We start from the raw sequence: 16,131 nt of genomic DNA, 5'->3' as shown, positions 1-16,131 counted from the left end.
CTGCTTCATTTCAAGTTCTGCAACAGATGGCTTATTGCAGACGAAAAGTGACCTTTCATAAACCTGAAAAATTTAAAAGTAAATCCTGTCTTTTAGAATATAGTCATTGGTGCACTGACTGAATTCAGTAGCTTAGAAATTATTTTACTGATCCTAAATAACACATCGGAGTGCAATAATACCGCTCCCTGGTATCTATTTTTCCTTGGAAAATTATAGGCAATTAAAATCTGCGCCTGTGATGTCTCTAAATGGGGTGGTAATTATGAAGTAAAAAGTCTGTTGTTATCACCATTTCCTGTTGCTCAAAGTTATTGGAACTAATGGAGTTCATGAAACTAATGGAGTTCAAGAAAAGATCTATCATGGATTGGGAAACATTCGGACAGAGATCAACAACCCATTCTACAATTAATAGAGCACATGCTTCATGGCGATGGATGTGACCTCTGTCACTCGATGTGCTAACACACACCTCATTAGATACTACCATACCTTTGTGGACAGAAATTTTAAAAATCGTAAACCAACTCCTTTCTTTTGGTCAGCCGTCATGGTAGGGCTTCATAACAATGGCTATTACATATTGACTTACCACATATGTGGCTCTGTGACAAGTAGTTGGTGTATTTTATTTAATAGTCAAATAATTATGAGAGACTGGTATCTTTATCCCAGTGATGAGACATGAGAAACCCATAAAAACCTCAAGAAAAAACGGGGATCAGAGAGCAGTCTGCTCCACTTACATTGGTAGAAAATGGTGGGCTATGGTTCCAAATCCCGGCTTTGTACTGGTCCCTGCCATAACCCACTACTTTCCACCCAACTTCATCCAAAAAATTCTGAGGGATACCAAGAGTCCTTTAGGGTTCACTCCTGGGGGATGCCCTTATCACTTGCCAAGGATGAGGTAGACAACTGGTGAACTTTAAAGGTACAAAAAAAAAAAAAGGCGGTTGGGAAAGTTTTATGCTTGCTGAAAGAATTTCATGTGAATCGTGGCTATTAACACTAGTTAAAAGGAGAAATCGTCGCCTTTACTACAGAATTAGAAATGATCACTGCAACAGAAGTTTTTAAAAATTATATTTAATACAAGTGAATAGATTAGAAGATCTGAAATGTTATAAAGCAATATACACAATGAATAAATAATTTGCACAGGAGAGTCATGTCTACATCACGTAACACTGTCTAGTACGGGGATACTTAAAAGTAAATCCAGTGATAATGGAGAAAGTCCATAAAAATGCTAACCTGTCTTCCCTTGTATGAAATTGTTCAAGTATAAAAATCCAATACAGTGTAAAATAGTATTCAATTTAGTTTAAGAATAAAAATTGCAAGTATTGCGGTTTCAGAAGAAAAACGTAAAGCAGCATTTAAAAACTACATAAACTACATAAGAATAGTGTTAGAGGAACGAATTACTGATAAATGAGATCTACACGAGCAAAAATCAGAGAAGAAAGCATGGAACTAGCAATGTAGCTTGTTTAAAAAAAAAAACTCAACTAAAATAAACTAAGATGTGTTAATGTAAGAGTACTCTCTTATACAGTGCACATATGAATTTAAATAAATCCAAGTCAACATCTTCAGTTGAATAGGTTAATATTTAATATGCTACATCTAGACCTACTAAATAATTTATGCCATGAGATGAATACATAATTTTACAGTGTCACATCTAAAGTTCCTTTCTTTAGAGTGCAGCATAGTAAAACTTAAAAATAAATATCTTAAATAGCATTACTATTAAGGCACAGTATAAACCACATTATCATTAACCGTTGAAGAATTGTAATCTCAATAACCTTGTTGTCTCAGGTAACTGTATTCACTAATAAATAGTTTTAAATAGGACTCTGAAATAGATACTAAAAAGTGTAAAATTATTTAAAAAGGGGGGGAAAAATAAATTGTCCTTAAGACAGCTCTTAAGGGTTTAGCGTCTGCAAACTTGGCCTGCCTCTATTCCTAAGCCTCGAGTCGACACGATAAATAGAAAGAGAAGGCTGTAGTAGTAAAAGTCTGATCCTGTTTAGGGATCAGAGTTGCTGACAGCAGCAGATACAAGTTTCCCAAAATTGAAACAGGATGGGGAGAGGGATTAGGATGTGACAAGCTCATCAAACAAGCACAAGTGATGTGTTCCTTCCAGAACCGTGGGTGACTGATTGTACAGCGACTGCGCCCAGTAAGTCTACATCACTTGCCACACGGTCCCACTCATCTGGCGGACAGATGAGGGAGCCTGTCCACCACCGTGCCCACTGCCACGCTCCTGGATTGATTGTTCGATGCCCATTTTTGAGATAGAATAAACACCACCTTCTTCCTCAGAAAAGTCCTAGAGGCCAATAGTGACCGCTAAAAGCGACAATCAGTGCTTTCCCGTTTTGTTGTTTTTTTTTAAAAAAAAAAATCTGCTTTTTAAATGCATTTCAAGCTACATATTGCTCACTCTGTATTCCCTGGTTCAACTAGATTCAAATAGCATTTTTTTTCCTAACTTGTAAAAGGCAGTTTGCTTCCCTGATACTATAAAAAGAGCAAAAATAAAAATCCCGTTACAAAAGTGAAGTTCCATCGGTGCGCCTGCCGTCCTCTCCTGGTGGCCTTCAGTGACTCAGGCTCTTTGGGATTGATTTCCAAAACTGCGCCCATGCCCCTCATTCTCACCTCTTTCTTATCTAGAACACTACCTGGAGTATATATATAAAAAAAATAATAATAATAACTCTGCTTCACAATAGCATCGCTTTTTTTTTTTAAAGCTGTTAAGTCAATGTTAACTCTCTTAATAGCTACTAAAAATTGGAAAATTGGGAGGGAAAGAGAAAACAATTCAACTTTGATCAGATGGCTGGTTTACTGCATTCGGTCTGTCTGCAGCTGCTGAGGCTGATACTGGCCAAAGGCTGCAGCGGCTGCAGCGGCGGCAGCGGCGGCCGCAGCTGTCCCAGGGGCCGCAGCGGTGAGGGGCTGCTGGACTGCATAGCCGTAGCCCCCCGCGGTAACGTATCCTGCAGCCGCTGGAGAGGCTGCATAGGGGTACTGGTCGTAGGCGGCGGCCGCAGCAGCCGCAGCAGCTGCAGCGGAGTATTGTGCATAGGCAGCTCCAGTGTAATCAATGTAGGGCGTGGTGGAGGCTGCAGCGGCCGTGGGCTGCACGTGCGGAATGACCACTCCAGGCTGCACAAAAGCCTGCGGGTAGACATAGTGGGCAGGAATCCTGTAGAGAAATAGGAAACAAAGTCAGGCAGCCGTCGCCTCCCACCTGTTGCATTCATTGATCAGAAATGAGACAAACTCAAATTTAGTGGTTATTATGAGTATAGGGTTGCCATAATATCTACTTTCAGCGGTCCATCCAAAGTACTCCGGCAAGAGCCAAAGTCATGGAGCATGATCCTCCCTGCTAGAATTTTCACTTATGATTACTTAAGTAGCACGGATTCACCAAAGTTCCGAGACCAAATCAAGGTTCATAATGACTGGTGCTGCATATGAGATTTAATAAAGGCTTGATTGATTAAGGTTTTTAAAGATAATTTTGTAAAGGGTGCATACAAAAAAACCAAACAAACAAAAAAAAAAAACCAAAAAAACCAACAAAACAAAACAAAACGGTTAGCAAATATGAAAGTTCATAGCTACGAATATAAGACTTAGAAAGGTAACCGGTGATGGCCAGTTTTTCAAAACTGAATTTCAACAAAGTCGGTTTGTTTATTATCATGGCAACCCTACTTGAAATTGCTATGCAGACTCGGCACACATTAATCTCTCTGCAACCTCAGTCACCCTTATTAAAAATGATAATTAAAAAAAAAGCAGGCGACAAAATAAAAAAAAAAGGAGTTTAAAAGTTCACAAGTGTGGTAAACACAGCAGAATCACACGTCTCAAACGAACGTAGTGCAGCTCACTCTCACAAGAGGCTGTTGTGGGAAGCTACAAAAATGCTATTAACATTCATGGCAGTGATTCCCAAGGAGGTGTGCGGCACACTTTCTTTCTTTCTTTCTTTAATTTTTCCATAAAATCCATAAGGACACAACGGTCAATCAAACCTGTTTGACTATCAGGCAACTGAGGGTCAGCCAGCTTGTTTATCTCTATGCAAGACAGACAGAAGGGGTTTTGGGGAAATGAGGAGGGTGAGGGAAAAGGAAGGGAAATACAGCTAAACATTTCTAACATTAATAGAAACTTAAAATATGGATGCTATAAGAAACGTTTACTCTGTACATCAGCTAAGTCCTATTTTGTCCTCCAACTCAATAGAAAGAGATATATTAGTATGTCCGTTTTACATCTGCCCTATTAGTCAATATTTTGCAAAATTCAATTATATAGTATTATCCTGAAAAAGTTCAAGAAAGTGAAACAAAGTCAAGTTCCTCTTAAAAAGTTTACATTCACAGGTAACATACAAAACAGACTCTAGTGACTCAAAAGTTAATTTGAAAAATAAACCATAAGCGGTATTTTAAAATATCCAATACCTCTCAGCTCTCACTCTTGAGATTGATTACTGACCATTTGTAAAATACTACCTCAAATACAATTTATTTTATCTTTCTTTAGCATAATCCCTAAAACATGACACTAGAATGCTACCCGGTATCAACAAGCCCAGCTTACAAGAAGTATAAACACAATCTTCTTGTATGAGCAATCTTCAAAACTTTCAAGACTCTAAACAAAATTTCATAATTGGATTTTTCAAAAACACAGACTTTGCTTTGCCTTTTCAGAGGGGCAGTGAAAGCCCTCATTAACAAACAGCCATGGAAAGGATGAATTCATCACAGATGGTAGTGAACTTTGACCCCCGTGATAAAAATACGGTCAATTTTACTAGAGTTGTAGATCTTTCCCAGTGCCCAGGGAGACGACGTCATCGGTGTTTCTGAGGACACTGAGAGATGTTCTAACTGCTTGTCCCAAACCGGACGCGCGGGTCATGCACACACGTGGGACTGTGCTGCGGATCAGGTGACTGGCTCACTCGGGGCAACAGGTGTGGCTTTATGGAACACTGTCCCTGGAGCCGCCACGTCCACAATGTGCAGACGCGGCTAAGAGGGCCTCCTCTCAATGCCAGTTTACACGTGGTGATGGACAGCAGTGGCTGCAGCCGGGCTATTTTTGATCCTGTCATGCGACAGGGTTTCCAGCGGGTAAAATGTCTTTATAAGGCTAAAGTAAAACATCTATCAGCTGCAAAGGCCAGCCAGCACAGACCTCACTGATACCCAGGCATGCACCCTTTGTATTCCTGAAGTTCCCAGCACAACACAGTGGTTACTAGGTTCCTGTCTCAGAAAGAAGTAAAAACGTGTGTGTGTGTGTGTGTGTGTGTGTGTGTGTGTGTGTGTTTGAAGAACACACTGAAACACAGAAAGAGGGCTTACAGTACTCTTGTCTCTGCATTAACGTTTTATTAAGAAACAGTTCTGATCTGATAAAGCCACCCAATGAGAGTTATAACTTTTGCAAGGAGATCAGACTTCTACATGAAGTCTGGCAATGGTGAGCAGGACGTCTGGAGGGCAAATGGAATCGTGGAGCCCTGGAAGGTTTAAGGAAGAGGAGAACCCAGGAGACTGTGGAGAACCTGCCACATTTCAGTTCCTGAGGAAGGCAGAATAGCACCATGGGGTACAGTGGCATTTCTGCTGCAATCCCTGCATTGCGAGTTCTTTTAATAGCCTACAGAACTCCCTGAGGCCATTTGCAAATCTCCCTCCTACTACATTTCTTCCTTCCTTCCCTGAGGATTGAATGCAGGGGGTGTTTTACCATTGAGCTACATTCCCAGCCCTTTTTATATCTTTTTTTAAATTTTGAGACAGTGTTGCCAAGTTGCTTAGGGCCTTGCTAAATTGCTGAGGCTGGTCTTGAACTGGGAATTCTCCTGCCTCAGCCTCCCAAGTTGGCTGGGATTTCAGACATGTGCACTGTGCCTGATGCTCCTGCTATATTTATTATCAGTGGACTTTCCGTCAGTTAATCCCTGTATGTATGCGCTGGGCAGTTTCAACAGCACCAGAGCAAAGCAGATACTTTGGGTAATTTTCAAAGAAAATTTCTGATGTCTCTCTCCGACTTTGGGGCAGCATCCTGGCTTCCTTTTCCAATTTACTGCACAAACTGCTGATCAAGACTCCATCTCGCTCACTAGCTCTAAGGAATCCACAGCCCCTAGCGTCAGACCTAAGTGCACATTTTTTTAAGCCTTGCCATTTTAGGCCTTTTATGTATCTGGCTCCAAAATACCTTATTGGCATTTCTGCCTTTCCTTGAGCGCAGGTCAGCTGGACTCCTTCATGGTTCCTGCATACGCACAGGGTTCTTTGCTCATGCCTTCATCCCTCACCTGGGATGTCCACCGCACTTCACAGCTACCTGTGGTAAACCAGGTCCCATCCACCCCAGCTCTAGAGCTCGCTCAGTAGGAGGCTTTGGAAATTTGCTTTACCTTCTAGTCTCACCTTTTTGCATGGGAAATGGACTAATATTTTCAACCCTGAGTTGCTGCTCATTAAATAAAACTCTATGGGAAGGGCCTATAAGGACAAGTATAGCAGCTATGCAGTAAAACAGTTCCCTAGCCTCATTACCCTTTAAGACCCAGGCCCCCCTGGACTTCCTTCGTGAACACCTCCTGAGTCCTACAGATCTGACCACTCTCACTCATCTGAAGCCACGTGGACAGCTATCTTACTACATCATGAGAAGGGAATTGTGTCTTTTTTGGCTATAACTTGACACTAAGAAAAGAACACAGCTTCTGAAGTCAGGCAGACCATGATCCTGAATCTAGAATCAGACTCCAACATTTACCAGACCTGTGATCAGGGGAAAGTCAATTAAACTCTCAGCATCTTGGGGTTTTTTGCCTATAGAAAATAATATTAACAGTGTCTTTGACAAATACTTATTGTGAGAATTAAATGATGTAATTTATGTAAATCCTTTATCTGTCCCATGCAGGTAGTGGATGCTTGGTCAACCGTAGTTACAGTCTATCCTGCCCCACGTAGTGGACGGGATGAATACCTAGAACAGGGTACTACGTCTTGCATACAACTTAGCACTTAAGGGCTGGGGATGTGGCTCAAGCGGTAGCGCGCTCGCCTGGCATGCGTGCGGCCCGGGTTCGATCCTCAGCACCACATACAAACAAAGATGTTGTGTCCGCCGAGAACTAAAATAAATAAAAAAAAAAAAAAAAAAAAAACTTAGCACTTAAGCTGGGCATGATGATGCTCGCCCATAATCCTAGTGGCTTGGGAGGCGGAGAAGGGAGGATCCTGAGTTCAAAGCCAGCCTCAGCAAAAGCGAGGCGCTAAGCAAATCATTGAGACCCTGTATCTAAATAAAATACAAAATAGGGCTGGGGATGTGGCTTGGTGGTCGAGTGCCCCTGAGTTCAATTCCTGGTACAAAAAACAAAGACCTTAGCTGTTAAATGTGTACTGAGTAAATACTGCAGTGTAAGTTCCACCGGATCTAAACTAGCCCAGAAGTTTCTATTCCAGATCAGCAGTTTCCTCCAAGGTTTCTACAAGAAAATGCTTCTCTCAAACACAAGCTATTTATAAGCTATTGTCCAGCAAATCCCTCAGTTTCTCTACATCTGACCATGTAGATGTAGAAATTCCTTCAAGCTAATGTTTTGTCTTTAAAGACCCAGAGTCACCTGGGGGTCGTGTAAGGATCACATAAAAAAAAAAAGTCACTAGAATTTCAAACAAGTGAAGTAAAATTAAAAAAAAATTCTCAAGCATCTTTGCAGGCCTAAAATAAGAACATGTGGCATTCACATAGAATTTAGGATGACCAGGTGTGATTTGTTGGGGACAGACTCAGAATTAGAGTGGTGCTGAGAACCCCTTAAAAAAAAAAAGAGAAAGTTCACTTGGCCCACCTGGAACGCTATCTATGTCTAATAAGAATTCAGGTTCAAATAATTTATGCACATAGTGATAATCACCATCCTTTATAAAGACAGTTCATATTAGAAGAGATGAAAAACAAAAGGTTACTATCAAAACATGCTTGGTTTAAAACTTCCATAACACATTTTACCCTGGTGATTCTCATCTCCCTGGTATTACTTTCTTCCTTAAGGATCTGTGATAACTACTGTGACCAGGCCAAACGTGCAATCCTGGCTCTCAGGACCTTCCACACAGTTTGGTCTCCATGCACTGGACTTTCATTTATGCTGTCTCCATCCTCAAGGACTAGAAAGGTACAGCCGTGAGACCCAACCAGTTTTCGTTTAACTCATCCAGGACATGGCTTTGGTGTGAGTCTAATGTAAGCATGTTCCCCACACTGACCTGTCCAAAGCATCCAACTCATTTCTTATTTTCTTGCTACTCTGAATTCTTCCTGTATTTGAAACAATACCAAGTCATTGAGCAATCTGTAGTTATTGATTGGTTTGTGTTCTCTTTCTTCCCAAATAGTGCACATTTTTTTTTCACTTTGCACAGTGAAAACATAAATATACACTAATACTTGTTGATGGATTTGGTTTCAGAACTGTTTTAAGATCATTACTAGGCTCACCACCACTTCTTCAGACATATACTTCTCTTTCTAATCCCAATTTAAATAGTCTAGATCAATGAAAACCCATGGAGATGATCAGACCCACAATTTGTTATCAATATCCAAGTTGGCTTAGATGGGTTTGATACATAGCTATTGCATATATGAGGGCCCTTTCTAATCAGAGTGGACAAAAGACTCTTCTATAGCTAAACAAACAAAAAAATGTTGGAGTTGGCAATAAAAGTGAACCTCTAATATGTTAAAGGGAAGGTAATAAGGTGTTCATGGAAAATATAACTTGACTCTCAGTCAAATTACTATTATTATTATTATTATTATTATTTTGCCTATTTTCAGAGACATAGAAGGCAGACATCTATCTGTACAGACAGATTCCATCCTTCCAGGTTACATATGTAGGTGTTGAGGTCCTAAGCTAAAGAAGAAATTAGTGCTGAGGATAAAATGCTTTTTGAACAACTAGATTATTTAAAAAGGAAGTTTAAATCTGTGGCATTGGAATTACAGAAATATTGACCAGGTAGAATATAGTTCAGACTCCAGTGTCCAGGATAAATTTAAGCGGTGACCTCCCACAAGATCATGTCTAAGTGGAAGTGACTTGGGGACTTCAGGACAGGAAAGCTGGTAATGACAGAACCCAGAGACAACACAAATGAGCAGGCTGTCCACCTGTTAGGTCTGAAGGATGGAGGTTAGTGCTATGCTACTCAAAACAAAAATTAAAAAAAAAAATTAAGAAACTGCCCAAACTGGCTAGTGTTAATGAAATCTGATGAGAGTCGCTGAAACCTTAAACTAGAAAGCCTACAAGTAGATATACACAGCAAAGGAAAGAAGCCCGTTCCCAGAAAACTTCCCATGGAACAGAAACTTAGGACATGCAAGCAATGAATTTGTAATCTTACAGAGAGAAATCACACAATTTAGCACTCACTACAAAAAGACGGTTAAATGGAAGTCACAGGCTAGAGCTTAAAGCAGGGAAAAAAAAAAAAAAAAGCCCTTTGCTTCTCATGGCAAAGTGAGAAGTCAAACCCTCAACACCACCACCAAAACCAAACCGCAAAGAGCCCCTTCCCAGAGGAGAAGAAAACACTTTCACTACAGCTCTTTTCAATTAAGTAAAAAGCACACAGTTTAGCTATCAACACCACTTCATTACTGTAATAAATAAAATAAAGCACACGGAGGGCTATTGACTATTGTGAAAAATAAAAACAACAACACCAACATCCATGCATCGTTAATCACCATCTGAGCTTGTGTGTCTGAGTCTACTGGTTACAGAGTTTAATTCCAAACAGAACTATTCCACCTCTTATCATCGTATCCTTCTCATCAGTTAGCTTAACTGTATACGAGCCCTGTCAGGTTAGAAAGAGATAAATAAAATTGAGTCAAGTTGAACAGCAGTCACGGTGACGGGACACAATCGTCTTGTGCACAAGTCATACCTGGTACGTTTTGTTTTGCTAAAATCATAAGCTTAACATTTGTCTGGTTTGGAGTCTGCATACTTGGTCAGATAACTTGACTCATCTAAAAATATTTATAGCATCACCATTAAAAATACACAAACATATGTAAATATGGAGAACCAGGAACATTTTGTGACCTGTTGAACTTTTCTGCTTATCATAAAAAGGCAGGTGATCAAATGACAGCCATATTGAAACTTCAGAGGGCTTGATGAATGGACTTACCCGAAAGGTCTCTGTATGAGGGCTGGATGGAGCTGCTGCACACCAAAGGCAAAACCTAGCAACAAAACACAACACATTCTCTATTCGTGCATGACTGGGCATTTACTATCACCACACAAAAAACGCAACCACAACTTTTGATTAAAAAGGAGAACACTTTAAAGAGGAGTATATATATATGTGTATGTTTTTTAAAAGTTGGTTTTATTAATGTGGTCACTAATCCAAAATAAAGACTAAAAATAGAAATCTTTTTCCCTTTAATCTGCAAAGTTTAGTTGACAGAGACTGAATAAGACCTTAGACATTTAGACCAGGGGAAAATGCTTATCAAGTAAAACCAAGAACAACAGGATTTGACAATGAAGTACATTTAACAGAATTCTTGTAGTTCTGAATGACAGTTGATAAAAAGTCTTTGCAATACAGGACATTCTGGAACTCTTTGGATGTGCTTTGGAAAATTATGGGCTTTACAGTTTATAGTAATAAAAATTCATAGAAACAAACTCCCCATTCTTTCTTTTCTGAATAGTTCATACACACAATATATTGGACAAGTACATATTTTTAAACACCCATGGATATTTGAACTTATTCTCACTTTCTTGACAATCTAGTTTTCTATTAAGTCCACATGGTTGGAAGTGTCAACCTCTCTCCTAAATTTCAGATAGAAAAGAGTGAAGAGTATGTGATTTAGTCAAAGTTGCTTGCCCAAGGAAATGACTAATGTGCTCAATAATCAACTCTCAATGACTTGTGCTCATGCAAAGGACAATGTGGTAAATAATCCAAAAGGTCATACTTTCACACAGACAAAATATTGCACCCCTTTGGCAACTCACAGCTACACAATAGCTTTGAACTATTTCTCATCTCTAAGTGACTGTATTTAAAAAATCGGGAACATGGGTAGGTGAAACCTATTTTCTTTAATTACAGGTATTGTGAGATTTTGCATTAAAGCTTTACCCACCCAGATATCACCCCCACCCATATGTTTCTCTAGGTCATGTTCATGGCAGGCTATCTGCTCTGAGCACCCTGCAACTGGTGCTTGCTGCAGTTGGCAAATTTGGCCCATATCATCCACATGACTCACATTTTTAGCTACAGGTGGCTAGCTAAAAATTGGAAAATTGAGTGCAGACTACAAATGTATACCAAAAAGTAATGAGATGAATCAAATGAACTCTTGTGTCTGTCCAAACTACCTAGACCCCAAGATATCCTTTTTGCACACATTTCAAATCCTAAAAGGAGCAAAACTGTCATTTATCTTTAATGCCTTGGTAGAGTAACCAGTCACAGTTCAAGTTTACCAAACACATCTACAGATTCTCTCAGAAGCTGGTGTTTTTTGGATCAGGGTACATTCTGCCCCTAAGTGGGGGTGGGGGGTCTGCCAGGGAAGGGGAGGTAGACATTTCTTACCTGGTTGCATGATCCTTGGTTTTGCTCCCAAGTATGCCAGATTCACATTGGCCTTCCTGCCGTCAATGATGGGGTTGGGATCTTTGCAGGCCCTTTCGGCAGCAGCCCGGTCAGCCATGGTGACCTTAGCAACACACACACACATACACACATACATACAAAGCTCTAAATTAACCCCTGAAGAAACCAAGAATCACAGCGGAGAAGTCACTCACAATAAACGGACACTCAACTTTTTCTTTGGGGGTGGGGTGGGGGTGAAGCTGGACAGTGCTCCTTGATCTTCCGTTTAAAAAGGAAGGAAGCAAAGAAGGAAGGAACCTTCCACTTCCACTAAGTCCTGAGGGTGCTAGCCGGGCCTAGCAGAGATTTGGAAGCCTGAATTCTTATAACTCCTCTTAGATCCCCCCACCCCGCGCTGCCCTCTCCCCCAATGATATCACCCCTGTGTGCCCCTAGGTCCCACCAGACCTCTGAGGCACCGATCGCTTTAAAAAAAAAAAAAAAAAAAAAGTACAACCTCGCATCTGCCCCAGGCTACCAACCACCGGCAAACACTCCCTCCCCAACGACAATAGCTATTGTCCTACACTGGGGGCTCCCAGCTCTCGGGCAGCTGAATTTGCACGTTTAAATCTCCGGGAAGCTTAATGTGCTGTTTCAGTTGTCCAAGAGCCACAGGATTATCTCTCTCTGTGTTTTTTAAAAAAGAACCTACCTTTGCAATTAAAAAGGTGGGGGTGTGACTAGAGGGGAAGAGCCTCAGACCTCTTGGGGCGTCCCCTCCCTATCCCAGCCCAAACGCCAGAAGACACAACGCATTTTTACAAAGCAACAGCGCGCTTTATCCACCAGCCTCCAGGAGGGGAAGGCAATTGTGCGGGTCTACGGCCCCTCCTGCCCGGCCCCCAGCGCCCCAAATCCAGCAGTCATTACCCTCCTGCCCCGCTGGCTCCCCGACACAACATCAAGTCGGGTCCTCTCGGTACTGGACGAGCCAGGCGCCGGCCCTCCCTCCTGCAGCTCCACCGCGCGCAAAGTTTCTGTTCAGCGGGGAGCGGAGGGGCAGCGCAGCTCACCAGGGCCGGGCGCCGTGCACCGCCGCGCGGAGCCCCTCACTCCTAGCACCGACCACCGGGACAAGCGCCACTCTGTCCCTCCCCTCCTCCACGGTCCTCGATCTCCCCGCGGGGCTCTCCGTCCCCCGCCCCCCCCCATCCGTGCAACTTACAAATCCGTAGCCCCGGGACTTGCCCGTCTGCCGGTCCGTGATGACCACCGCTTCCTCGATCTCGCCGAAGACCTCGAAGTACTTGCGCAGGCTGGCGTCGGTGGTGTGGTAGGGCAGCCCCCCGACGAAGATCTTGGTGTACGTGGTGTCCTTCTGGGTCGTGTGCATCTTCGCGCCCGCCCCGCGGCTCGGGCTTGGGCTCCGGCTGCGGCTGCGGCTCGGGCAGCGGCTGCGCGTCCTCCTCCGGCTCCGCGTCTCCCGCACCCTTTCGCGGCCGCCGGGGGCCAAGGGGGAGCGCGGAGGCGAGGGCGGCGGCGCGGCGGGGGCGAGCGGCCGGGGGCGGCCGAGGGCGCTGGGCGCGCGGCTTCCGAAGTCGCCAGCAGCCCCGGAGACTTGACTGGGCTCTCTCCTCCCGCCCCCCCTGCCGGTCACGGTACAAATTCTCCGGATCGTCTGGGTTAGGATCTGGTTCTCTAGAATGGGCCAGCGGTTCCGCTCACCCCGCGGGGAGGTAGAAAATGCAGAGGGTGGTCCTCGAGCGAAGAAGAGGGTGCCTTTAGAGGTAGATTTTTCTTTCTTAAGAATTAAGTGTCGTGGGCGGGGCGTGGGTCGGGTCGCGGTGAGCGCGTCCGAGCGCCGAGGTGGAAGCGGAGGGGGGGCGCGGCGGCAGCCCGGGTGGGGGGCTCCGAGCGGTTCCGACTCGGGCTGTCCCTCCCGCCGCGGAAGCTGGAAGACCAGTGCGGAGGACGGCTCTCCACCTCTCTGCTCCCTTCCCCCGCCGCCCAGGGGTCGACGCCCGGCTGGGGAGGGGGCGGGCCGGACGCCTGCGATTGGCCGGGACAGCACCTGGGGCGCCCGGCGCCGCCGCCCCCCAGCTGTTGGGAACAGCTGCTTCTCTCCCCGCGCGGCGCCGCGCTCGGTCGCCGCGTTGGGCTCTGTAGCTGGCGCTGGGGTAGGGCTGGAGACGGCCTTGTTCCTGGCGTCGCCTGCTCCAACCCGTCACAGTCCTAGGGACCCGGCGCTGCCCCAAATCGGACCCTCAGCGCGGAGACTGCGTCCGAGCCGGGAGCTGCGTTGCTTTTCAAAGCCGACGACGCGAGCTCTCCGCGCTAGGCCCCTACCACAGGGCGGGCGTGCTGGACTGGCGAATTGGGGGTCCCAGGCCCGGGGGCAGTTATAAAAGAGGCAGCCCCCACCCGCACCCCAGGCACCTGGTACCAAAGAGCTCTGCCTACCTTATCGGAGGAGCTGGATACTCAGGCCTGGAGAGTAAGAGGGTCCCCAGCTTTCCTTGGCCCCAAGAGCTGGTGCTTGGGGAGAACCAGAGAGGTAGAGCCAAAAGGGGGGGAAAAAAAAAAGAAAGAAATTTTTTTAGCACTTGGGTGTGTTTGGTAGAACGATTAACTTTCATTGCTCACGGCCCAGCCAGATGTAGATGCTTATGTTCATCAGGCACCGTCTTTTATTTTAGAGGACCATAAATTAGTACTTTAGCCCCCACAGTCACCAAATTTATGTTTTTTTTCCCCTAACTTCGTTATTCAGATAGATAAGGACAGCCACTCATAATAAATTCTTTTTCCCTCCAAAGTATCAATTTCTTCTATTTGAATTACAAACCTGTTTAGTGATTTGACCCTATCTGTTTTGTCTGGATGTAATTGTAAAAGGTATAATTTGTAAAATCAATTTGTTACATAACCACTCATTTCTACCAGCAGATTTGCAAGCACTTGTAGAACACAGTACTCCCCGTATATATATTTATTGATTTTTTTTTGCAATGAAACAGAATTTTACAACTTCTTTTAATCAAGCGTACAATTCAATAAGGCCTTAACATCAGTCATATCTGAGGTTTGGGCGAAAATAGTTAATATGAGCAGAACACTTCACCTCTTATTGTCAGTGTACAATTTCCTTTCAAATCCTTTCCATTCAGAGTTTCCCTTGAAGTCCCTACATTCATTGCCTGGAGCCACTCCATTTGTTCCCTCTAAAGCAGGTCAGTGTGTTAACCTGTTGGAGAGGCACATATGTGCTGTTTCTCTTTCCAGGGCACCTTCCTTGTCAGGAGGATAAGAACTACTTACTGGTTAGCAAAAGCTAATGAGAATGCAAATGTACTTCTGCAAAACCTGAAATTCCTCCTGCTGACTTCAGCTTGAGGTTGATTTTTTTGAGGTTATCAGGTTCTTGAAGTTTGAACCCCCCAGTGGGAGAAATGGAGAAAAAAGAAATCTCTCTAAAGTTAAAAACTTTCCTTTAATCCGATTAAAAAATTAAGTATTTTACAGATAGATGAGAGCCAGAAAGTGGAAATATAAACAACACCCCCTTCTTATTCCTTAAATACAGGTTGAAAAGGGACTCTGTGCTGGTGATGAAAGATAATTTTTAAAACTTAGGAGAAACCAAGCAGGCCCTGAAAGAGAGGAGGCCTGTTTTTTGATATTTAACATTCATCCCGCAGTGTCACTTAAGAATTGCAGTACTTAGATGAAGCTCAGGCAAAAATCCTGTAGTGCCTGAGAGGAAGCTACTTAGCAAGAAGCCTTAGAAGGCTGAGTTTGGCTGTCTTGTCTGCCTTCTTGCCTGGACAGGAAGTCCAGCCTGGAGGGTGTTTGGGAGTGTAGCCAGGAGCTTGGATACTCACTAGGTGACCTGGTGAGATCCAAAAGGAAATTCTGATCCCAGAATGGGTTAGCTGTCATAGAACTCAACTTTTGGTAGTAAGAGGTTCCCCTGCCACGGCTCCTTCCAGTCCCTCCTACAACACCTTCTTGTGTGTCTTTATTCTTTTAAGGGATCAGTAAATATCTGTTAGTTGTATTTGAAACTTTGTTTCATTTTATACAAAGTCATACTTGGATATTCCCTAATTTTGAATTCCAGAGGTAATTGAAGCATTACTAATCCTCAGATGTTATGTGAGTCTCTGTGAACAAAGGTTAAGAGGAATAGTGGTTCCTTATTTTCCAAACCTATTTAAATAGAAGCCATAATTCATACCCAATTTGGCTTTGCAAGCCTTGGTGGTGTCTTCCCCGTAGCAGACAGCAGTGTGCTGGGCATAATTGATACCCCCTGTGGGTTTTGTTTTACATCTACACAAAGGTGAGCCCAGTTACAATGGCCAGATCCATCTTTGGC

The 16,131-nt window shown here is 43.6% G+C and overlaps 1 protein-coding gene across 4 annotated transcripts; it reads right to left on the bottom strand.

Annotated features, from left to right (window-relative positions):
- Positions 1 to 1,072: 1,072 nt before the first annotated feature.
- On the bottom strand, positions 1,073 to 13,883 carry Rbm24 (RNA binding motif protein 24). 4 transcript variants are annotated; one of them, XR_013344221.1, is made up of 5 exons: positions 12,979 to 13,877; positions 11,748 to 11,871; positions 10,311 to 10,365; positions 9,859 to 9,971; positions 3,153 to 3,241 (listed from the first exon to the last, which is right to left on the bottom strand). XR_013344221.1 is itself a non-coding variant. In XM_026402206.2 (4 exons), the coding sequence occupies exons 1-4, from the start codon at positions 13,144 to 13,146 to the stop codon at positions 2,878 to 2,880; spliced, it is 711 nt and encodes a 236-aa protein (XP_026257991.1). In that variant the 5' UTR covers positions 13,147 to 13,883; the 3' UTR covers positions 1,073 to 2,877. The 4 variants fall into 4 exon arrangements, 1 of the variants encoding a protein (XP_026257991.1); XR_013344223.1 differs by lacking the exon at positions 3,153 to 3,241 and adding an exon at positions 4,747 to 5,649 and having other exon boundaries at positions 9,839 to 9,971; positions 12,979 to 13,878; XR_013344222.1 differs by lacking the exon at positions 3,153 to 3,241 and adding an exon at positions 4,747 to 5,649 and having other exon boundaries at positions 12,979 to 13,878.
- Positions 13,884 to 16,131: the final 2,248 nt, after the last annotated feature.

Source organism: Urocitellus parryii, chromosome 8, assembly GCF_045843805.1.
Source record: "Urocitellus parryii isolate mUroPar1 chromosome 8, mUroPar1.hap1, whole genome shotgun sequence".
In the NCBI taxonomy this organism is placed as follows: domain Eukaryota; kingdom Metazoa; phylum Chordata; class Mammalia; order Rodentia; family Sciuridae; genus Urocitellus; species Urocitellus parryii.
This window is presented reverse-complemented; position numbering and strand designations above follow the sequence as displayed.

Bases quoted from the DNA above. Each gene is read 5' to 3' on its own strand.
- Rbm24 (XM_026402206.2), bottom strand. From the start codon at position 13,146: ATGCACACGACCCAGAAGGACACCACGTACACCAAGATCTTCGTCGGG. The intron at 11,872-12,978 runs GTAAGTTGCACG...TGTGTTGCTAAG, and splicing joins AGTCCCGGGGCTACGGATTT to GTCACCATGGCTGACCGGGC. The intron at 3,242-10,310 runs GTAAGTCCATTC...ATTTCTCTACAG, and splicing joins CTCATACAGAGACCTTTCGG to GATTCCTGCCCACTATGTCT.